Here is a 25,816-nt window from a genome sequence, read left to right on the forward strand (position 1 = left end):
CATCTCAAACCCCTCAAAGTCATTCATGAGGGTAGGAATCAACTTCTTCCAAACTCCTGTTAATGTTGATATTTTCACCTCCTCCCATGAATCACAAATATTCTTAATAGCATCTAGAATGATGAACTCTTTGCAGGTTTTCAATTTACTTTGCCCAGATCCATCAGAGGAATTAATATCTATGGCAGCCTTATGAAATGTATTTATTAATAAGACTTGAAAGTTAAAATCACTTTTTAATCTATGGGATGCAGGATGGATGTTGTATTAGCAGGCATGAAAACAACATCAATTTCCTTGTACATCTCCATCAGAGCTCTTAGGTGACCAGATGCATTATCAATGAGCGGTAATATTTTGAAAGAAAAAAATTTTTTTTTTCCTGAGCAGTAGGTCTCAACAGTGAGCTTAAAACATTCAGTAAATCATACTGTAAAAAGAGTGCTGTCATCAGGCTTTGTTGTTCCATTTATAGAGCGCAGGCAGAGTAGATTTGCCAGAATTCCTAAGGGTCCTAGAATTTTTGGAATGGTAAGTATATGCCCTTCTATCCAGTCCTATCAGTATAAAAAAAGGAAGTGACTAGTGGGATAGAGTGGAGGTGACAAACTTCCAGCTTCTCACTCAGCCTGTGGCAATAGCCTCATAACGACTGCTGTCTGTCTCTGCTGACAGTCTCATCTCCATAGGCAAACAAAGACATCTTGTGCGACAGAAAGAGCAAGATTGCAGAGTGAGACAGCTCCAGTCTCTCAGTCTACTTACTAGCTCCATGATTCAGTGGCTGAGGCACAATTATGTAACCTCTCCACGATCAGTTCTCTCATCTCTAATGTGGTCATAATGCCACCTACTTTTTAGGGTGGCAGTAAGGATTACATGAAATAATGTATTTATAAAACTTACCTGACACTTAGTAGGCACTAAATAGATTTTATTTTCCTTACCTTCCTCATCCCACCCCCTCTAATACAGCCTGACATTACTGCTAGATAGATATTTCTAAACAAGTAATCCTAACATTTTTTATGGCTTTTCATTGTTTGAATGATAAAACTTCATTGCCTGACATTCAGCATTCCCTATAATTTGGACCCAACATACTACTTTCAGCTTATTTCCACACCTTCTCTTTTAGTACTTCACCCGTTACTATGATGTCCTCATCAGTCCTTCAAAAATGCATCTTGAGATACTTCACTTAGTAGAATGAGTTCCAGCTCTATCCAGGAAAATACAAGAGGTGCTATATCACCGTTGTTTCTTATGGCTGAATAGTACTCCATGGTATACATATACCGCATTTTATTAATCCACTCATGTATTGATGGGCACCTGGGTTGTTTCCACATCTTTGCAATTGTGAATTGTGCTGCTATAAACATTCGAGTGCAGTTGTCTTTTTGATAGAGTGTCTTTTGTTCTTTTGGGTGGATGCCCAGTAATGGGATTGCTGGATCAAATGGTAGATCTACTTGTATGGCTTTAAGATATCTCCATATTGCTTTCTACAGAGGTTGAACTAGTTTGCAGTCCCACCAGCAATGGTATACACATACATAATGAGTGCAATGTGCACCATCTGGGGGATGGACACGCTTGAAGCTCTGACTCTCGGGTTGGGGGAAGGGGAGGAAAGGCAAAACATGTAACCTAAACATTTGTACCCCCATAATATGCTGAAATAAAAAATAAGGAGTTTTTCCAAATTTTACAATCAATAATAAGCATGTACTACACACACACACACACACACACACACACACACACACATACACACACAAAATGCATCTTGAGTTTTCTTGTCAACACTCAACTTTTGCACTTTCCCATATACAAGTCTCTTCCCACTCTCCATCTATCTTAGAGATACTCTTCCAAAGCCAAGGTCAAATCCTTTTTCCCTTTTTTTCCTCCTCCTCCCAAAAGCCTAAGTAAACTCAGCCTAGCAATTTGCTGCCCCCAATGATAACATTTACAGCCTCCTACCAGTTATTGGAAAATTTACTATGATCGCTCTTGTTTAATTATTAAAAATTCCAAAGTTTGAAGCCTTGTTTTCTATCCAGTAAGTTCATGGAATAATAATAATGAAAATGATAGCAACCATTAGTAGAACTCCTACTTGTGTCAGATACTACTGCATACATTATCTCATTGAATTTTATCCTTACAACCATCCTATGAGAAGCAAGCATTATCATCCTCACTTTACACATGAAGAAACTTACATTCAGTTTAGTTAATATTTTGTCTAAGATCATTTAGCTAAGAAGTAGGGTAACTGAGATATGTACCAAGAACTATTTGGTTGCATAGTCATACTATTAACCAGTTCCCTAACAACACTATCTAGCACAATTCTGGACCCTGGGGAGGCAGTCAACTGGCCAAGAGCCCCTCATGAAAACCGGGGGATAAGCCTTGGGATTTGGCAGGTCATGGATAAAGTAGTTGGTTGCTCCATTGGCAACATATAAGTCATTCTGGACTCTAAGTACCGACCTACCTGTATAGCTACCATTTCCTCTATTCAGTTGAGGGGAAGCCTCACCCTCATTTTGTCCACCGTGTTTTCAGAAGAGGTCTTAACTAGAAGCTATAACAGCCCCATTATTTGGAGGCAACAGTCATGCCCATTATGCAATCTGGAGAGACATATCTCTTTTTCCCAGGGATACTACTTAGATAGCCTTCCCATAGTCGTCTCCTCTATGGACAGAAATAAGTTCCAGACAGTGGCACTCAATCCTTCAGGATTACTAACCTACAAAGCCCCTGAGGAGCAAACATGTTGCATTTTTGCTCACCGTGGCCCAAGTGGTCTATGAAAGCTCGCTTTTGAGAGATGGTGGTGGAATGCTCAGTCCTAGTTGAGATTCTTAAAAATGCTCATTGTGGAACATCAAATCAAGGCAGGTGACGTGTTGTAGTGAGGAGGATGCCAGGTCTGGCAGCCAGACCTGCCACTGACAGATATGGGACTTCAGACAAGTCACTTTTTTCTGAACTTTCATCTATAAAATGGAAGTCATTGGTTATATGAGCTCCAAGGTGCAATCCAGCCATAGAATTCTGTGACTCTGGAATGTTATAGTGCAGACAGGTAGAAAAGACCAGGAACATTTTCTAGGTGTGCTGTGCTTTTAATGTGTCCCCTCCAAAATTCAGGCATTGCCAGTGTGATGGTATCAAGACATAGGGCCTCTATGAGGTGATTAGGCAATGAGGGCTTCTTCCTCATTAATGGGATTAAGGCCCTTATCTTGAGGCTTCATGCAGCATGCGTCCAGCTTACTAGCTTGCACTCTGGCTCTCCTGTCATGTGAGGACACAGCATTTGCCCCTCTGGAGGATGCAGCCACACCAGACAACTAAACATGCTGGTGCCTTGGAATTCCAGCCTCCAGGACTGTGAGAAATGAATGTCTGCTCTGTATGAATTACCCAGTCTCGGGTATTTTGTTGTATGTAGCAACACAAATGGACTAAGACAAAGTGGAATGGAGCAATGGAACCCTAGAAGCTTGAGAACAGCTCTGAGAAACCATGTGAGTGGTCACTAATCTCTGAAACTGGTTCTTGAGCTGACAGCTCATCCTTCCTCTGAGGATTAGGGTGTCACCTTCACCTCACTCACCTGCAGCTTTGTGGCTACACTTAGGGGTAGCCTTAGGACAGTAGGAGCAAGCTTTGCTTATTTCATTTTTAGTTTGAGAGCCGGCTGAGTGATGATTCTGCTCTTACCACCTCTGCTCCTGGTGGCAGCTGCAAAGTGTCCTTATTCAGGGGGAGCTGCCAGGCTGGCCTGGGGGTGAGAGCTGGGGCAGTGTCTCTGGTTGTCTTAGTTGAATCCATATGTGTGATCTCAGAACCAGGCATTTCAGAAACTCAAGGCCTCATCTCATTCTTCCACCATCTAATGCCAACTAGGCAAGACCATTTTTCCTGTCTCAAAGTGCTGTGATATTTCTTCCTTGCTGAGTAGCTATGGGGATAGGCACATAGAAGGGACTCAGAGGTACGTATAGATTGAATCTTCCATTCCAGCACCCATACTGGTTATAGAGTGCTGGAATGGAAGGCTTGGTGTCCATGTGATGTGAATGAACTGGAGCCACACCAGGAAAACTTACTATGCTGTGGCAAACCATTTCCTTTCTTTCCATTGACCACACACTCCTATTGTTTTAACAAGTACTGATGAAAGTAACATTTTGATAACCTGGGGCTCTGCTATTGCTTTCAAGCTATGCCCCACCCATCTGATGAGGGATGGTCAAGGGACAATTCAATATCAAAACCACATTGGGAAAATATCCATAAAGATCATTTATTAACTTAAAATCTCATTTGTATATAAACATTTGCTCACATTCAAAATAACACATACTGAGCTGAGGATAAAATGTGAGCTGGGAGGATCTGCTGTAGCCTCCACCTCCCTCAGTAGACTTCATCCAGCTCTGCTCCTCTAGGCTCTCTCCTTCCCAGCCTCTGCCAACAGATCTCTAGCTGGAAGCAGGGCCAAGTGAAAAGAGTGGCTCCAAAGGAGGAGAAAGAGAGTCCCTCCCTCCCCATGATATGTGGGTGCTCCCGCTAAGTCCCCACCATGGCGATCAGCTTTGGATAAACACAAGGTGTGTCTCCTGGAAGGGTGACTGTCGCAAAGGCTTTTCTTTGATTAACCTTGGTTTTTGAAATCAAGCACTCTGTGTCTTAGGAAATTCAATGGACATACTTTGTCCTTTTCCATTTTGCAAACATTGATTGATTTTTCTCTCATAGGATGGTGAGTAGCAGGGTGGGCAATGTTGTAGCACTGTCTGTAGTACCCTCAATATGTGTCCAGTCTAGCTTTGTGTGTCCAGAGACTGGGCAAGCAAATCCCAACCAGCCATCGTGGAGCATTAAACAGGCGGGAAAGGCAGACTCATTTGTGCCAGGCCCTTTCTCCCAGTGGAATAATTAGGTTAAGCCTCAGGGCTCTACAACAACCTTTTCACATATATGTATATATGGAAGAATAGTAAATTTAGCACAGATTAAAATGTTAACATATACACATACTAGTCAATTAATAATGAAGATACTAGATTACATATAAACTCATATCCTATCGCCCTCACACCAATACCAACAAAATGCTTACAGGATAGAGAAAGGTGGCTGGTGGGTGAGTGTGGCATATGAAAAATGTGTTGATTGATACTCTGCTGAAAATCCATCTTTGCTCTTCCAAATTGATCAATTAAGAAGGAAGTAAAGAAGCAATTAAACTCCATTCTGTGGCATGTGACCCAAAAAGGGCTTCAGTTTAGACCTTGTTTATGATTCTTCTAAAGGCAAACAAACTTCATAAAGAAATCATGAACCTTTTCTTGATCCTTCTGACATCTTCTCACCCCAGAGAGCAGTGAAGACACTGGTGTGCAGAATGGGTGACTGTGGTTATGGCTGATCTGAGGAGTCCAGTACACTTAATCTGGTCATGACACATGGGGCAAGGAACAGACAGTTCTGGAAACCTAAATTTAATTGAGTATATGGCTGAGGTTCTCTTAGTTTGCTATCTATCATTTCTGCCACACCAAAGAAAGCTCCATATTCCAAAGGCTTTTTGAAATGGGATGAGACTGATTTGTTTACTCTCCCAGGTGAACTTTAAAAGAAACTGTAATCAGGCTGGATACGGAGGCTCATGTCTGTAATCCCAGCACTTAGGAAGGCTGAGGCCAGAGGATCACTTAAGGCCAGGAGTTTGAGACCAGAGTGAGCAACATAGCGAGACCCTGTCTCTACAAAAAATAGAAAAATTAGCCAGGTGAGGTGGCACATGCTTGTAGTCCCAGCTACTTGGGAGGCTGAGGTGGGAGGATTGCTTGAGCCCAGGAGTTTGAGTTTGCATTGAGCTATCATGATGCCACTGTACTCCAGCCTGGGAAACAGAATGAGACCCTGTCTCAAAAAAAAAAAAAAAAAAAAGGGAGAAGAAAAAAGAAAATTGTAATTTGTAATCTGTAATGATTTTTCAGGTTTTTAAGGGAATGAAATGATTTTTCAGCTTTTTAAGGGAATGACAATTAGTTAGTCCTGACTTTCAATTTACCTCAGAATAAAAATGTGATATTGGTCGGCCTCACTCTTCTCTTGTCCAAAGAACAAAAAGACCCAAGGGAGGGAAGGCTGGGCGGAAGTGACAGGGCCAGGCTCAGCCTGACAAGACATGAGATTTGGATCTATCTGGACAGGGAGGCTGCTCAACAAGGTTTTTCTAGACTGAAATAATCTAGTTTTCATAAATAAAGAATTCAGGGAAGCCAGGTAGGCTCACTATGGGCAGGCTGCCCTGGGTAGCCTAACCTTGGCTACCAATGCTAACTGACAGAGCCATGCTCCCAGTTTAAGCCTGGGGTTGGTAAAATGGAGAGAGAGAAAAAAGGCAACCTCTTGCAGATCAAATAAAGCCATCAAGTCATACACACCTGGAAACACATCTTTCCCTTGCTTCTAGGACTACAGAGTTTTAAAAACTCACTGGCTCCCCCAGACTCATTACGCTGCCCATCAGCTTGAGAGGTTGCTAGAGCCCACTGCAAGCTAAAGGACTCATTTCAACATTCTGCTGAATAGGAAGACAGAAGAGAGAATGAGGTTTCAACTGTACTTCTTCCATAGGCGGTCTCTGGGACAAAGTGAGGAGACCCTGCTTGGGGTGGTGGAGATTATTCTGGCAAGTGGAGATGGTTCTTTGGGACATAGGGTTAGTGGCCCTGAGCAGAGCACATGCAGGGCCTGGTCAACCCATGGCCTTTAATCCTCATGGAGTGAAAGGTAGGGCCAAAGAATGAGTATCAGCCTGCAGCAGCTAGATGTCACTTTCCCTTTAGTGGCATCTTTCCCAGACACAACGACGGGAAGTTCATAAGAGTACATGTGATGGAAGATAAATAAACTGGACACTTGGGTCAAAAAGAAATACCTAGAGATTTTTCTTATTCATCCTGGGAAATTAGAAGCATGGTCACCTGAACATTGGTAGAGAAAGGGTTTCAGGCTTATGCCTCCACTGGATTTCCCTAGGGTAATCACTCTCTTATGTAATTTAATGCTTCCTATTTCCAAGGATTCGTTGGGTCTTTGCCTACTGAGCCCTTTGGTTACAAGATGAGCAGCTGCCAGGCTCATGACTATTGAGACTGACCCACAATTGGCCCTCAGGTGTTGCTTGGGATGGTAAGGGCATCAACTCCAACTTCAGAATTAAATGACCACTTAGAGGTAGTGGTGAGAGAACAGGTTGGAAAAGTGTATTTCTGAAATCGCTTATGTTGCAAAGGGGCTACTTTTAAGTTTGAGGGATCTTTCAGCGGAAAGGTTTTCCTTGTGTACAAAAGGGACCCAGCTTTTTTCAGCAGAAGATTGAGAAAGAAACACTCTTGAAATAAGGCTGAATATACAATGGTCCCCGCCATGCAGAAAGTGTCCTATGTTAATTTTCTAATCTCTGTTTGGCATAGAAAAGAGACTGTCCTCCCACCCTCACCCCCACCCCTTTAGTGTGTTATCTACTGATTGGTCTGATTGAAAACACCTTGGGTTGTTAGAATGATTTCTATATTCAATACATAACAGGATGCTAGTGAGATAGTTCTTTGTGAAAGGAGAGATACAATTACTTTGCAATCAAATAATTTAAAATCCTAGATCAGTATGTGAAGAAACCTACAAATTTCCTATAGCAATTTTGCAGCATGTGCTTCAGAGTCAAATGAAAAATATATCTTCCAGAATTTGATTCTCCTCCAGGTCTTCAGGGGTCCTGCACATCCCAGTCTTCTTCCAGATGGATCTTGGAGGACTGAGTCGGAAAGTACTGTGATTCCAGGCCCCAGCTCCTCTGGAGGGACGGGGCTGAGGTTTGGGAGCCAACTTTGGGCTCAGAGACTGAACCAAATCCAACAGAGATGTCTCATACCTGTAAGACACACAGCCCAAACAGAAAAGGGTCAGACTACTAGAACATTAGAATCCAAGAAGCCCAGCAGAGATGGGCTGCCTAGGACAAGAATCAGACCCTCTTCCCCTTTGTAAGAGGCCTCCTAGGGGAATTTTAGGGAAGGTAAACACCAGAAGGCCTTCAAGAAGCAAGGTTCCTGTTGCCTGTCCGTAGCTCTTATCTTCTGCTGACTTTTTTTTTTTTTCTTTTTGAGACAGAGTCTCGCTTTGTTGCCCAGGCTAGAGTGAGTGCCACGGCGTCAGCCTAGCTCACAGCAACCTCAAACTCATAGGCTCAGCCTCCCGAGTAGCTGGGACTACAGGCATGTGACACCATGCCCGGCTAATTTTTTCTATATATATATTAGTTGGCCAATTAATTTCTTTGTATTTATAGTAGAGACGGGGTCTCTCTCTTGCTCAGGCTGGTTTTGAACTCCTGACCTTGAGCAATCCACCCGCCTCGGCCTCCCAGAGTGCTAGGATTACGGGCATGAGCCACCACGCCCGGCCTTCTGCTGACTTTTAACATTCATTTCTAACTCATGAAGAGAGACTATAGTGTGGGAAAAGTCATCATGATAATAGTAATTATATTAACAACAACATTTATTGCAGGCTTACTAAATGTCAGGCAGTCTTCTTAATAGTCTGCATATATTTAACCTGCTTCTAACCCTCTAAACAATCCCAGGAAGCAGGTACAGTACTACTATGATCTATTATATACATGAGGAAACTGAGGCTCAGGGAAGTAACTCACCTAACAGAAAGTTATCACATGGCAGAGTCTGGAATCGGACACAGGTAGTTTGTTTCTACCACTCTTACCCAGGACACTAAAGCTGTCTCTCAAACTCTTTGCTGACAGACAGACTTGGTTCAAATCTCTGCTCTACCATTTGCAAACCATGTGATACTGGAGAATTTATTCAATCTCTCAGTCTAGTCTCATCTGTAAGGGGCTAACAGAACTCCTGTTAGGATTAAATGTATTAGTTACTATAAATGAAGATATAATAGGTACTCAATAAATGCTAGTTCCTTCCTGTTATCCTACTCCCACTTTTCTTAGAATCTCAGAAAAACAAACCCTCATCTGAATCTATAAACGGATTCCTCCGAAGAAAGACTGACTTGGTGTCCGACATTCTTATCACAAAGAGTAAGCTTAGAGCAGCTTAGAGGCAGAGAAATTAATTATGGCGGATGACACCCTTACCCATGGCCTACTGTGCATATTTCCAGGATGGAAAACCAAAGGCATGAATATATCTGCTTCCATACTCATTCATACAAGATGTCAAGTATTTACACAGATAAATCATTAAGTACTCAATGAATGATGAACAAAACTACACTGTCCTAATTAGTTTCTTAAATTTTTAACTGTTGAAATAATATATTTAATAAGAATATGTTTATATTATAAATTCCAACATATACAATCACATATAAAGAAAAATAAAAGTCCCTTCAACACTCTGTCCTCCCACCCAAATGCCAATCCCATGCCACTTCTCAAAGATCACTGGTAACTGTTTAGAATATATGTTTCCAAATTTTTTTAGTATAATTACATGGATACATGTGCATTTACAAATACACAGACATAGACACACATGCATTTACAACCTTAAATTGGGCCATGTTTCTTTACTGATCTATGATCTTCTTTTTCACTTATTAGCATGTTCTGGAGACCATTCCATGATAATGCATATTGACCTGCCTAAGTCTTCTAAACTGCAGCAATGTTCTATTTTACAGATGCGCCATTACCCAATTTTAAAGTAGTCCCATAGCCTTACTATCTTACTCTAGCTAAATCTTGTATTTAGTATTCCTGTTCTGGTATCTCAAGTGATCAGTATTTGGTCATTAGTGTTGATTTAAGGGTAATTTGCTTAAAAACTTTTTTTAAAAAATTATGTTCTTCTTGAACTTCTTTTCTACTATATTCATGCAAGATAGTATTAGTACAATTTGCTTCAATGAGCAGAAATAAAATGGAATGATAGTGATAGGTTTAGGAACTCTCAGATATAATAGCTCAAATTAGGGTTGCTTTCACCATGCCATAAACTAGCCAGGTTCATAAAGATCTAATATCTCTCTTCCTTTCTTAGATACTGAATTGAGGTAGGTGTAGTAGAGATCCCTATGCGAGAAGTATTTTTTTCTCACATTCATACCAACCAGTCCTTATAATCCAAGAGCAAGTCATGGAGACCTCAGGCACCATTCTGGCACAGGGAAGTTAAAGTCCCCAAAGGTTCTCTTCTGACTTCTTAAAGCTATTAGTTTTATAACTCTAGTTAAACTGACATTCTGTTGGCTGAAAAGCTTAGCTCTTATTTCTATGCCATTTTTGTGGTTCCATCCTCCAGATCTATGAAGCATCTATTGTGCTGAGGCTTTGAAAAGTGGATGCAGTAGATGAAACTGTTACTCTGACAAGTCATTATCACTTAAACAAAGCTGTAGCTAGACACTTCAGCAAAGTAGTATAATACAGTGGGCTAAATTCACATATATACATACTTCCAGTAGAGGACCGCTCTTTTTAATAAATGGCATGGTTTTTCTGACACCAATGAAACACAGGCAATAACAAAGTGAATAACTATGGAAGAATTTGAGAATTTTCATGTATGAGACTTTGTTATTCAAGGAGAATAATATCCTTAGTCATCCTAGTACGACTAATCAGGATTCAACTCTGATATTCTGATAATAGATCCAAATTAGTATTCTTAATAAAAACATTGCATTCAAGGTAGTGGTAAGAAGTCAGGTTCTGAAGTTGGATGCTAGATTTGAATCATGGCTCTACCAATTTCTAACTATGTGATCTTGGGCAATTTGCTTAAATTTTTTAAGCTTCAATTGCTTCATTTGTAAAATGAAGGTAAAAACAATAATGTCTACCTTTCTGAGGAATTATAATATATATAAAGTGCTTAGCACTATGCCTGGCATTTAATAAGTGCCCAATAAAAAGAAACTATTACTATTATTATTTTTTAAATTGTTGTTAGGAAGCAGGATGTAGGCAGAAAAAGGGAGATTACATAGAAGGATCAGAAAAAACTCTAGAAAAATGTGCTATTATTGCTATCTCATAATGGTGTTCAAACCACTTATATCTTTAGTAAGAAGACTAAAAGACAAAACTATTAAAAACAATAATACAAACAATTTGTTAAGAGATAGGCAATACAAAAATGTAAACTGTAACATCAAAAATTTAAAATGCAGGGAAAAACAGGATTTAAGGTATACAGGCTTTTATTTTTATTTTTTGGTTTGTTTGTTTCCTTATTTTGTGATCAAAGTTAAGTTGATATTAGTTTTAAATACTTGTTATAAATATAATAGGAATTTTTTGGAAGCCTCATAGTAACCACAAAGCAAAAACCTATAATATATAGACATACTAAAAATAAAAAAGCAACTATCAGAGACAGTCACTGAAATACAAAGGAAGACAATAAGAGAGGAAGGAAGAGAGGAGTTATAAAACAACTGCACACCATCAGGAGGATGGACACGCTTGAAGCTCTGACTTGGGTGGAGCAAGGGCAACGTAACCCAAACATTTGTACCCCCATAATATGCTGAAATAAAAAAGAAAAAATAAATAAACAAAAAAACAACTAGAAAACAAGTGACAAAATGGCAGTAGTAAGGCTTTACCTAACAATAATAATATCGAATGTAGATGGACTAAATTCTTAAGTTAGTCTTAAATTAAAAGATATAGAGTGGCTGAATAGATTAAAAAACAAGAGCCAATTGTATGCTGCCTATGGGAAACTCACTTAACCTATAAGGAAACTCATAGATTGAAAGTGAAGGGATGGAAACAAAAATATTCCATGCAAATGGAAACCAAAAAAGATCAGGAATAGCTATACCTATATCAGATAAAATAGACTTTAAGTCAAAAGCTGTAAAAAGAGACAAAAATGTCCTTACATAATGATATGGGGTCAATTCTGTAAAAGGATATAACAATGGTAAATATATATGCACTCAACACTGGAGCACTCAAATATATAAAGCAAATATTAATAGATCTAAACAGAGAGATAGATTGTAATACAATAATAGTCAAAATCTCACTTCTAGCAATGGACAAATCATCCAGGCAGAAAATCAACAAAGAAATACCAAAGTTTAAACTATACTCTAGACCAGGGGTCCTCAAACTTTTTAAACAGGGAGTCAGTTCACTATCCCTCAGACCATTGGATAGTGTGCACTGTGGGCCCAGGACGAGTCAGCTGCTAAGCAGGACAGGCAGTGGCAGCACAAACATCCGGAGGGCTGGATAAAAGGGCTAGGCGGCCCGTATGTGGCCCGTGGGCCATAGTTTGAAGATGCCTGCTCTAGACCTAATGGACCTAACAAACATTTACAGAACATTTCATCCAACAGCTGCAGAAAACACATTTTTCTTATTAGCACATGAAATATTCACTAGGATAGACTATACGTTAGGCCACAAAACAACTCTCAACAAATTTAAAACAATCAAAATCACATCAAGTATCTTTTCTGACCATAACAGAATAAAACTAGAAATCAATAACAAGAGGAACTTTGGAAACTGTACAAATACATGAAAATTGAACAACATGCTCCTGAATGACCAATGGGTCAATAAAAAAACTAAGGAATTTAAAAAATTTCCTTAAAACAAATCAAAATGGAAACACAACATACTAGAACATGTGGGATACAGTAAATTTTTGTACTAAGAGGAGGTTTATAGCAATCAACAGCATCCATCAAAAAATAGGTTATGTTCACTTCATAAAATGTGTTGGGGATGATTCCATCCTTCTTGATGTTGTGGAATAATTTCTGCAGGATAGGCACCAGTTATTCTTTGTAGGTGTGGCAACAAAATCCTAGACAATCGAATCCAGGTGCTTGTCAAGAAAATAATCCATCACAACCAAGTGGGCTTCATCCCAGGGATGCAGGGATGGTTCAACATACACAAATCTATAAATGTAATTCACCATATAAACAGAAGCAAAAATAAAGACCATATGATGCTCTCAATTGATGTAGAAAAAGCATCTGACAACATTCAACACCCTTTTATGATAAGAACACTCAACAAAATAGGCATAGACAGGGCTTACCTAAAAATGATACAAGCCATATATGACAAACCCAAAACCAATATCATACTGAATGGGGAAAAATTAAAAGCATTCTCACTTAGAACTGGAACTAGATAAGGTTGCCCACTATCTTCACTTCTATTCAACATAGTGGTGGAAGTCCTTGCTACAGCAATCAGACAAGAGAGCAGAATTAAGGGTGTCCAAATGGGAGCAGAAGAGATAAAACTCTCACTCTTTGCTGATGACATGATATTATACCTAGAAAACCCCAAGGATTCAACCAAGAGACTCCTTGAACTGATAAATGAGTTTGGTAAAGTCTCAGGATACAAAATCAATACACAGATATCAGAGGCATTCATATACGTCAACAAGAGTCAAAGTGAGAACCAAATCAAAGACTCAATTCACTTCAAAATAGCAACAAAGAAAATAAAGTACCTAGGAATATATTTAACCAAAGAGGTAAAAGACCCCTACAGGGAGAACTATGAAACACTGAAGAAAGAAATAGCAGAGGATATAAACAGGTGGAAGACCATACCATGCTCATGGGTCAGTAGAATCAACATTGTTAAAATGTCTATACTACCCAAAGTGACCTACAGAGCTAATGCAATCCTTATTAAAATACCATCATCATTTTTCACAGATATAGAAAAATAATTTTATGCTTCATATGGAACCATAGAAGACCCCGTATAGCAAAATCAATCCTAGGCAATAAAAATAAAATGGGAGGTATCAATTTACCAGATTTCAAACTATACTACAAGGCTACAGTAATTAAAACAGCTTGGGACTGGCACAAGAACAGGGACATTGACCAGTGGAATAGAACAGAGAACCCATATATAAAACCATCCTCATATAGCCATCTAATCTTTGACAAAGCAGACAAAAACATACACTGGGGAAAAGAATCCTTATTCAATGAATGGTGCTGAGAAAACTGGATAGCCACATGCAGAAGACTGAAACAGGACCTACACCTTTCACCTCTCACAAAAATCAACTCATGCTGGGTAATAGACTTGAACCTTAGGTGTGAAACTATTAGAATCCTAGAGGAAAATATTGGAAATAATCTTCTAGACATTGGCCTAGGCAAAGAATTTATGAAGAAGACCCCAAAGGCAATCACAGCAGCAACAAAAATAAATAAATGGGACCTGATCAAATTAAAAAGCTTCTGCACAGCCAAAGAAACTGTCAAGAGAGCAAACAAATAACCCACAGAATGGGAGAAAATTTTCACAAGCTACACATCCAATAAAGGGCTGATAACTAGAATTTATTTAGAACTCAGGAAAATCAGCAAGAAAAAATCAAACAACCCAACAAAAGTGGGCAAAGGAAATGAACAGAAATTTTTCAAAAGAATACAGAATAAAGGCCAACAAACATATGAAAAAATGCTCAACATCTGTAATCATCAGGGAAATGCAAATCAAAACCACAATGAGATATCACTTAACCCCAGTGAGAATGGCCTTTATCAAAAAGTCCCCAAACAATAAATGTTGGCGTGGATGCAGAGAGATAGGAACACTCCTACACTGCTGGTGGGACTGCAAACTGGTTCAACCTCTGTGGAAAGCAATATGGAGATACCTTAAAGTGATATAAGTAGATCCATCATTTGATCCAGCAATTCCACTACCGGGCATCTACCCAAAAGATCAAATGACATTCTACAAATGGGACACCTGCACTTGAATGTTTATAGCAGCACAGTTCATAATCACAAAGGTGTGGACACAACCCAAGTGCCCATCAATACATGAGTGGATTAATAAAATGTGGCATATGTATACCATGGAGTACTATTCAACCATAAGAAACAACAGTGATATAGCACCTCTCGTATTTTCCTGGATAGAGCTGGAACCCATTCTACTAAGCGATGTATCTCAAGAATGAAAAAACAAGCACCACATGTACTCACTAGCAAATTGGTATTAATGGATCAACATCTAAGTGGACATATAGGAATAACATTTATCAGGTGTCGGGCAGGTGGGAGGGGGGAGGAGGGGCATGGGCAATATACGTAACCTTAACATTTGTACCCCTATAATATGCTGAAATAAATTATATAATTAAATAAAAAAATATAGAAAGACTTCACATAAATAGCTTAATGATGCACGCATCTCAAGGAACTAGAAAAGAGCAAATCAAGCCCAAAATTAATAGAAGGAAAGAAATAATAAAGATTAGAGCAGAGATAAATGAAATCAAAAATAAAATTAATACAAAAGATCAACAAAATAAAATGTCATTTTTTTTTGGAAAAGATAAACAAAATCAACAAACTTTTACCTAGACTAAGAAAAAAGAAAGAACACCCAATAAATGAAATCAGAGACAAAAAAGGAAACATTACAACTTATACCACAGAAATACAAAGGATCATTATAGACTATCAGGAACAACTATACGCCAACAAATTGGAAAACCTAGAAGAAATGGATAAGTTCCTGGTGACATACAACCTGCCAAGATTGAACCACGAAGAAACAAAAAACCTGAACAGACCAATAATGAGTAACGAGGTTGAAGCCATAATAAAAGGTCTTCCATCAAAGAAAGGCCCAGGACCTGATGGATTTACTGCTGAATTCTACATTGAATATATTTAAAGATGAACTAATACGAATTCTACTCAAACTATTTCAAAAAATTAAAGAGACAGGCATGCATCCAAACTCATTTTACAAGACCAGTGTTACCCTGATATCAAAACCAGACAAAGACACAACAAAAAAGAAAACTACAGGCTGATGTCCCTGATAAACATAGATGTAAAACTCCTCAACAAAATACTAGCAAACTGAATTTAACAACTCATTAAAAAGATCATTCACCATGGTCAAGTGGGATTCATCTCAGGGATGCAAGGATGGCTCAATGTACTCAAATCAATAAACATAATATATCACATCAACAGAATCAAGAACAAAAAACATGATCATTTCAATAGATGCTGAAAAAGCATTTGATAAAATTCAACATCCCTTTATGATAAAAATCCTCAACAAATTTGGTATTAAAGGAATATACCTAAACACAATAAAGGCCACATATGACAAGCTCACAGCTAATATCATACTGAATGGGGAAAAATTGAAAGCCTTTCCACTAAGGCTCTGGAACAAGGCAAGAATACCCAGTTTTACCACTTTTATTCAACACAGTACTAGAAGTCACAGCCAGAGCAATTAGGCAAGAGAAAGAAATAAAGGGCATGTAAACTGGAAAGGAAGAAGTCAAATTAGCCTTGTTCACAGATGACATGATCTTATAACTTAGAAAAACCTAAAGACTTCCCCCAAAATCTTTTAGTACTGATAATGAATTTAGTAAAGTTGCATTTTGTATGTTGTAAAGTCAACATACAAAAACCAGTAGTGTTTTTATATGCAAACAGTGATCAATTTGAAAAATCAAGAACACAATTCCATTTACAATAGCTACAAAAAAAAACAAAACCCAAAAACTTAAATATAAGACCTGAAACTATGAAACTATTAATAATAGAAGAAAATATTGGGGAAATGCTACAGTACATTAATCTGGGAAAAGATTTTTCGGGTAAGACCTCAAAAGCACAGGCAACAAAAGCAAAAATAGACAAATGGGATTGTATTAAGCTAAAAAGCTTCTGCATAGCAAAAGATACAATTAACAAGGTGAAAAGATAGCCTACAGAATAGTAGAAAATATTTTGCCAACTATCCATTTGACAAGGGATTAATAACCAGAGTATATGAAGTAATCAAACAACTCAAAAGTAAAAATCCAAATAATCTGACTTAAAAATGGGCAAAGACCTGAATAGATATGTCTCAAAATATGATATTCAAATGGCCAATAGATATATGAAAAATTGCTCAACAGCACTAATTATCAGAGAAATGCAATTAAAACCACAATGAAACATCATCTCGTCCCACCTAGAATGGCTATTATCAAAAAAGACAAACAATAACAAATGTTAGCAAGGAGATGGACAAAGAGGAATGTGTGTACTCTGTTGGTAGGAATGCAAACTTGTGCAGCAATTATGGAAAATAGTATGGAGGTTCCTTGAAAAAAGTAGAACTACTATATGATCCAGCAATCTCACTGCTGGATATATATCCAAAAGAAAGAAAATCAGTATATCAAAGAGATATCTGTATTCCCATGTTGACTGTAGCACTATTCACAACAGCCAAGACATGGAGTCAACCTAAGTGTCCATCAACAGATGAATGGATAAAGAAAATGTGGTGTGTGTGTGTGTATATATATATATACATATATACACATGAAATATTATTCAACCACAAAAAGAATGAAATCCTGTCATTTGTAGCAATACGGATGAAACTGGAGGACATTATGTTAAGTGAAATAAGCCAGGCACAGAAAGACAGATACTGCACATTCTCATTTATATGTGGGAGGCAAAAAAGTGGATCTTCTAGAGGTAGAGAGTTGGATGTTGGTTACCAGAGGCTGGGGGAAGGGTAGCAAGGAAGTGGGGGATGAAGAGAAATTGGTTAGTGGGCACAAAAATACACTTAGATAGAAAGTGTAAGTTGTAATATTTGATATAGCACAGTAGGGAAATTATAGTTAACAATATTGTACTAGGTAAAAAAGAAATCGAAGTCTCAGGGCCACTCCCACCACCTCCTTGTGCAAAAGAGAAGGTAAAGGCCTTAGGCACCTCTGAAGAACTGGCCTCGCAGATCATTCATTAAGGAAATTCCTTGCTGACTTCCCATAAGCAAGTTGTACCTATGTTTAGCACCTAAACCGTATTCAATTCCACACTTTTAGCACCTAAACCGTATTCAATTCCACACTAATAATGAATTACAAGTTTATCGTTAAGTAACAGAACTGGAGGCACACAGAATCAGACATTCTGCCACCTGTCTAAGAGTGGTTCAACAAGTAAGTGGGCCCTTAATCCTTATCTGCAATTGTGAAATCTTAAATATTGAAAACCCAAAGTTTTTAAATAACCTTTTTGGTTGGTTGCAATGTTTGACCTAACTCAAACTTAAGTGGTCACAAAATCTGACCTGAACTGATATGAGACTATATTCTTTGTTTATTCCACTTACTATGAATAATCACACATTATATTTTAATTCATATGGTACATTTACCATACTACCTTTTTCAAAAAGTGAATTCTGAAATATATTTGGCTCCAAGAGTTTCGAATGAGGCACTGTGGGCTTGTGTCATTTCCTCTCCTGGCTATCAGTTCTGATATGTCTTCACACATAATATCACTAACAGAAAGAAGCTTCTGAAAGTTACCCCATCCCCTTCTTCAACAATGCCCACCAATCAAGGTTCATGACATGCCTACTCTTGGCTTTTTGTTGTTCTTTGAGAATTTTGGTAAAAGACTATCATTATACAAACAATGTTGATCTCAGAGTTTTGAAATGGAAAGAAAATTTGGGTAAATTTGATAATTTGTGCAACTATAAAAATGAACTATTTAAGAAGAATTTCTTTTCTTCTTGTCATTATAGCAGGAGCTATAATGACAGAGTTTTTTAAAAAAATTACCTCCTTTGCTTCCTATGCCTGTACTTTCAAGTGCTAGAAAACTTAAGATACCTTAATTATTTTCTAGCATCTTAATCATGTTGTGAAGTATGATTTTAGATAATGGCCATTTAATATAAAATATTTTCTTTTCTACAGAATTGTAACGTCTCACTAATGTGAATTAAAGCCAAATTTAGTGTGGCTGGGCAACAGCACGATAAGTGAAATTTATAGACCCTAGCCTTGACTGCATTGAGAGACAAGCACTATTGGACAGCATGACGTCAAAGAATGCTCCCTGCTAGGTTCTAGTAGGAAAAGTGGGAAGCTGACTGCTGGAAAACTGAAGCACTTACCTTGTAAACCTTTCCAGACCAGAATAATGTTAGTTATCTTGTTCATTAGCGGGCACTTTGGAAAGTTCAGGGCACAGGTAGATATACATTCATTCCATTTTATGTTATACATTATGGAAAACACATTCTATAACACAAATAATCAGTGCATTGTTTGACATTTAAGATTATAAAACTGAATGGTATACCACTCTGGGAGGCAGAGGCAGGTGTAGAACTCAAGGTTAGGAGTTCGAAACCAGCCTGAGCAAGAGCGAGATCCCGTCTCTACTAAAAATAGAAAGAAATTAATTGGCCAACTAAAAATATATAGAAAAAATTAGCCTGGCATAGTGGCGCATGCCTGTAGTCCCAGCTACTTGGGAGGCTGAGGCAGAAGGATCGCTTGAGCCCAGGAGTTTGAGGTTGCTGTGAGCTAGGCTGATGCCATGACATTCTAGCTGGGGCAACAGAGTGAGACTGTCTCAAAAAACAAAAAACAAAAAACAAAACAAAAAAAAACCTGAATGGTAGTTTGCTATTTTATGATTGTTTATACTTGACAAGACAATATGGATAGATGTCCTTTATAATCTTTATATGAACCTATTAGGGAGAATGTACTAGTCCCATTGGCCCACCACCATGCCATTTTCTCTTTGTGTGGGCCATAGACTGTGACCTTTAGGTGTAAGTAAAAACAGATGATCAGGGCTGCTTTAGTGGGGACAGAATGAGCTGGAGATTAAGGTGTTCTGCTTGCCTCCAGTGCCACAGTTGAAGCAAGGAGACTAGAACTGATTGTGAACAAGCTGAAATAGTTCTTTAGAAGAGACCTGAGATCCTTCCAATTTAACACGGCAGATTATACTCCTCTGCCCTCTGGTCACAAAGAAGGTGACACGGGTTGCCAGGGGCAAATCATGAAACAAGAGACACTAGTGGATTTTAATTTAAAGAGTTCACCTACTTTGTTGATAAGTACAGATAGTTCCCAGAAGAGCCATTACTTAAATGGTTGGTTGGGACTGTGAACTCAGGAACTGTTTCCGTAATTCTGGACATGGCTGCATGTTTGGGTTAACACGTGACCCCAATTAGTATCTCATATAAAAATTAAAGATGAGAGAACATCCAACCTTTTGGGATAGTTAAGGTCAATAATACACAGATGTATCCTGGGAAAGGCAATTGCCCAACTCCCCTATTAAAATGCAAAATGACCACAGGTGAAGCAGCTGATACACTGTGCATGCAAGCTATGATGGATTGGCTTTATGGTGACCAGGATGTTCCCCCAACGAATATGCCTCTGACTCAGACTATGATAAAAGATGTGATTAGAGTGTACCTAATGTTACTCTCATATTACTTTGTTACTGGGGGAGAATAAGGAATAGTATAGGTACACATAAAAGATTCTTAAAGTGCTACCTGCCTTCCACTTTGGGAACAGTCGTATTTCAGTGAATGGATGTGGTGGTCACAATGTAATGGATGTAACGAAGTGTTTAAACACACATGTATACAAAAATATTTTTTAATTTAAAGAAAGAAAGTAAGTAATAAAGAAAGAAAGCAATAGTGTAGGAAATTACATCTGATTTATGGTCCCAACTTCCTTTCTTAGCCTTTGCTGATAGCAAAAAGGAGGAAAGGAAGGGGAGTGAACAGAGTGAGAAAACAAGTGGAGCCAAACAGGTGGAAATATTTCTGTTGTTGTTAAATAAGAAAATGGATAAAGCAGAAATTGAAGGTGAAAAGAAATCAGAGTTTTAATGAAGCATTACTAAGGCTAAGGGACAAATTGGGGTTTCTTCCAGTGCTCTGGGAGTAAAAAGACCCAGAGAGACCCACATCTATCCCAGTTTGGGAGAATTTAGAAAACTGCATGACAAGAAAAGCCCAATGAATGTTATTAAAATACAAGAAGTGTCAATAAGAAGGATTGAATTTGATGAAGACTGATGGGGAGGCCAGGGTCTCCTGGCTCATTACAGTTGGCACAGGGCCAGCATAGTAATTGAACCTGATGCCCCATGTTTGGGCCAAAATCAATGATAAATTGAAGGAAAGAGATCATGGATAAATGGGGCATGCTGAGGTGAAAATCTAACATTATTTTGGTGTCTCAAGAGAGGCTCAGAGAAAGAGAATTCTTTCTTAGCTCAAACTAGAGGTCCAGAAGGCTGAAGAAATATGGTTTGCCAAAGCTCCCTGTGCTTCTGGAAACTGACAAAGTACAATGACAGCCAGCAAGCTTGAGTGGCATCCTCCAGGAAATGCCTTTGTCCTGCACTACTTCTAACCAGGAAGATTCCATTTGGTCATTTTTTTCCTCTACAAAGAAATTAATTCTAATTGCTTGATTTAACTTTAATACACATTTTTCTCACCTCAAAAATGGAGGTAGGAGTCACTTTTAGAATATACCACACATTGTAAGGCAGTAATTTCTGTACAGAGTCAATTAGAAACCCAATGATATTGTAGCATTCCTAGGGTAAGTTGTGAGAGAAACATGTACACTCTCATTCCAACAGTCAGCTTTGTAGTTTTATTTAGCATACCTAATTCCTACCTATCTCTTTCTTGCTTATTCATGGAATGATCAACACAAAGAAGAGTTTTTGCTTTTTTAGCTTCCAGATATTTCACAATTTAGAAAAAGAAGGCCATAAAAAGTGAAAGAAAAAAGGACCGGAAGGAAATATACTAAACCAGGCATCCTCAAACTATGGCCAGTGGGCCACATGCAGCCCGCCAAGGACATTTAACCAGCCTGCTGGGTGTTTTTGCTGCTGCTGCCTGTCCTGCTTAGCAGCCCCCACTTGTCCGGGGCCCACAGTGCGTATGTGTGGAATGTGCGCAGCACTCTCCAACAGACTGAGGGACAGTAAACTGGCCCCCTGTTTAAAAAGTTTGAGGACCCCTGTAAACACTAAAATAGTGACAGTGGTATAAATAGTGTATATACGGGGGTGGGGTGGGGGGAGATTATAGGTGATTTAAATGCTAGTTTAAAAATCTTAGTACCACTGCAATTGTCTCAAATAAACATAAGTACTTAAGTGATTGCTGCCAAATCACTGGTATCAGTTTCTTTAAAAACTCATTAGCAAACAGATTCTTGAATGAATCCTCCCTAACTCCTACGCACAGCCCTCCAAAAAGGGATTATCATTGGTATTGGGAGGAGGTGAAAGCTGGGTGCCCATGTCACAGCTAATTAATTTTAATCAGCAGTTTAAACCTGACTTTTCAACCATGGGCTGAGATTAGAAGCAATAAAGTAAATTCAAAATAGTTTATTAGAGGCCATACAGTAAGTCATAATTTTTGTAAGGGCTACATTATATTTCTTATAAGTTAATGTTAGTTTATGTTATTCAGTTTAATTCTCATTCTGTGATATCTTTGATCTTAAACTTCTGATATGAAAAATTTCTGTACATAGGAGGTAAATTTCATTTTTTAAAAAAATTTAACTAAATATCCACCTTAAATGTCCGATTTGTTTCCACTATGTTTGCTATTCACCTATTCCAGATTTTTCTGTATACTGACATCTTTCTCTACTCTGTTTCCTTCTCTCTTTGAAATAAATTTTTTTCCCTTCCTTAAATAACATTTTTTGCCAACAGATTTTTATTTAACTCTGGAGATCTCAAATGGATCAACTTTATTTTCTTTCAATTTGAAATGAATGTGATATAGGGATTTACCCTTTCTATAACAACAAGAGCAGAGAGAGCACAAAAGACTGTGAAGTCTGCAGGGCGTGAAATTAAAATTTTTACATTGATACGAAAGATACCACTGAAGTAATGATACAATATTACAATCCTGGCATGAAGTCTTCTGGTTTGAATAAAAGTCAATGCCATGTGACCTATAGTTTATACATCAGTAGAAACATTTTGCTGTTCACAAAAATGTTTATATTCAAAGAGAGAAGATAAAAGAATTGGGGAATGCTGTAGTGAGGCATAAACTTGCTGCAGGGGACAATTCTGGAAAAGCTATGGAGCTACAGCAGCACTCAACTAGGAAGCAAAGAAAACTGCAATCCTGGAGGCGGAGGCTCATTTGTGAGCATCACAGCAATTCCCAGTGACTCCTAATTCTCCTAAAGTCTACAGAGTGACCATGGTTCCCAATGGTTTCAGTGCCAGTTCCAATCCTAGCTCTGCCACTAATTATCTTTTTCATTAGTAGATCAGTGGCTTGTGTTACAATTGTGATGCAACCTTTGGATGAAGCAACACCTCAGCTTTGGCCAGAATCTGGTTCTTCCACTACCAGTCCATTTCTTTCCAAACCTCAGGAGACAGGAGCTGGCTGTGGAGTATTATCAACTGGTCTATAGAGAAGTTTTATTTTATGAGCAGTGCATATCTCAGCTATGTGCTGGATGGAATGAAGGAACACTGCCTGAGGATGCTCCTCTGAGCTGTCTGGCACAGAAATTGCACCTACCCATGCCAGGATGGCACTACTTCATTGATGGAAAACACTTAAAACTATGTGAATGAAAGTCCGCTCTAAATGCCATTTGTGATGAACTCTACACCTGGCAGGGCAGGTGTTTAAGGCAAATACTTCTAGCCTTCATTAGGTTACACCAAGTGCCAAATACCTGACTAGTGACTCTCTAGGTCAGACGTCTTCCAGGGTATAGGAAAGAGACAGCCCTTGGCAAGAAATAAATTGAACATCCTTTCCCTTGGCATGGAGTGGCATAGTGACCTAGCTCTGGCCTTTCATTTTGGCTCTTAAAAGTGTTTCAGCAGGGTTTCTCAGAGACCCAGAAAAAAAGAAAATCCCCAAGGTATAATTCCTAGCAATCTTTTATTTATTTAGTGTATAACATTTAAAAAAATAATCCTCCTGGCTAAGTAAGCCTTTCATCTTACCTCCTTATTATATATTATTATTTAACATAAGTATTAATCCAAAATATTTTAAAACTGTCAAAATGTAGAAAGGGTGAATTCTTCATGTATATTAAGAAACACAATTACAGAAGGCTTGTATTATGTAAGACATGCAACTATACACACGTTCTGTCTGCTTTCTAATATGCTGTGCTGGTATTGGGATTGAGGCTTTCTTCTCAGCTTTAATTATCAGCTCTGGTTTTCAATCGCCCATGTGGCAGAAAGAGCTGGAATCAAGATCCCTACTCTCATACAAATCCCAACCCACCTCAGAATCTCTTAGATCTCCCAAAGGAAGAAATAGCCTCTCATGTATAACAGTAATCACCCTCCCTGTGCCTGCTAAGAGACTTATGTTTCAACCAAGTTGATCATTTTATAAGCATTTAGGGCTGGGTGCCAAGCAACAGGATGATGAGCTTTCAATCTCAGTAACAGTCATACTTTAGTATGCACCCATGACAAAAAGAAAATCAATGAAAGCCTTAATAAATAAAGAGATGACCAATTACCCTTGAGCTTCAAGACCAACTTGGAATCTTTCATGGATAATCTTTCTTTCTTTCATTTAGGATTTGTACACTAAAAAGCTCATTCATATTCTCTAAAAAGGTACAGCACAGATGTTCAAGTGAGAAGATGAATCCAGATGTCTTAAGGCTAATGAAAATAACCATGTTCATGCATTTCCTTTTACTGTTTACAAAAACTTTCATATAATATCTGTCTTTTAATTTCTAAGGTTAAACTCATAAAAAAGTTATAGATAATATAAAATGTTAAAATGAATTTCACCACAAGAAATACAAAAAAGGTAAGCTGAAGGCAAAAAAATACACTGTCTTTTGTGGGGATTAGGGAGGCCATTTCTCATTAATATGAAAAATGTTGAACACATTAAAAGTAGTGTGTGTGTCCTGTTTCAGTCTTCTACATGTGGCTATCCAGTTTTCCCAGCACCATTTATTGAATAGGATTCTTTTCCCCAGTGTGTTTTTGTCTGCTTTGTCAAAGATTAGATGGCTATATGAGGATGGTTTTATATATGGGTTCTCTGTTCTATTCCACTGGTCAATGTCCCTGTTCTTGTGCCAATCCCAAGCTATTTTAATTACTATAGCCTTGTAGTATAGTTTGAAGTTTGGTAAATTGATACCTCCCATTTTGTTTTTATTGCCTACAATTGCTTTTGCTATATGGGGTCTTCTCTAGTTTCATACGAAGTGTAAAATTATTTTTCTATATCTGTGAAAAATGATGATGGTATTTTAATAGGGATTGCATTGACTCTGTAGGTCACTTTGGGTAGTATAGACATTTTAACAATGTTGATTCTACTGACCCACGAGCATGGTATAGTCTTCTACCTGTTTACATCCTCTGCTATTTCCTTCTTCAGTGTTTCATAGTTCTCCTTGTAGAGGTCTTTTACCTCCTTTGTTAAATATATTCCTAGGTACTTTATTTTCTTTGTTGCTATTTTGAAGGGAATTGAATCTTTGATTTGGTTCTCACTTGTCCTATTGTTGGTGTATATGAATGCCTCTGATGTAGAAGACTGAAACAGGACCCACACCTTTCACCTCTCACAAAAATCAACTCACGCTGGGTAACAGACTTGAACCTTAGGTGTGAAACTATTAGAATTCTAGGGGAAAACATTGGAAATACTCTTCTAGACATTGGCCTAGGTAAAGAATTTATGAAGAAGACCCCAAAGGCAATCACAGCAGCAACAAAAATAAATAAATGGGACCTGATCAAATTAAAAAGCTTCTGCATAGCCAAAGAAACTGTCAAGAGAGCAGACAACCCACAGAACGGGAGAAAATTT

General features: G+C 38.3%; 1 protein-coding gene across 1 annotated transcript in view; it reads right to left on the reverse strand.

The window, feature by feature from the left end:
- Window positions 1-4,317: 4,317 nt before the first annotated feature.
- Window positions 4,318-25,816, reverse strand: part of KIAA1328 (KIAA1328 ortholog) — a 261,285-nt gene continuing 239,786 nt past the window's right edge. Inside the window, exon 11 of the mRNA XM_012751793.3 lies at window positions 4,318-7,978. Within this exon, the coding sequence (XP_012607247.3) occupies window positions 7,768-7,978 (211 nt within the window). The 3' untranslated portion in view covers window positions 4,318-7,767. The remainder of the gene's footprint in view (window positions 7,979-25,816) is intronic.

The sequence above is a fragment of the Microcebus murinus genome, chromosome 17 (assembly GCF_040939455.1).
Source record: "Microcebus murinus isolate Inina chromosome 17, M.murinus_Inina_mat1.0, whole genome shotgun sequence".
NCBI lineage: Eukaryota > Metazoa > Chordata > Mammalia > Primates > Cheirogaleidae > Microcebus > Microcebus murinus.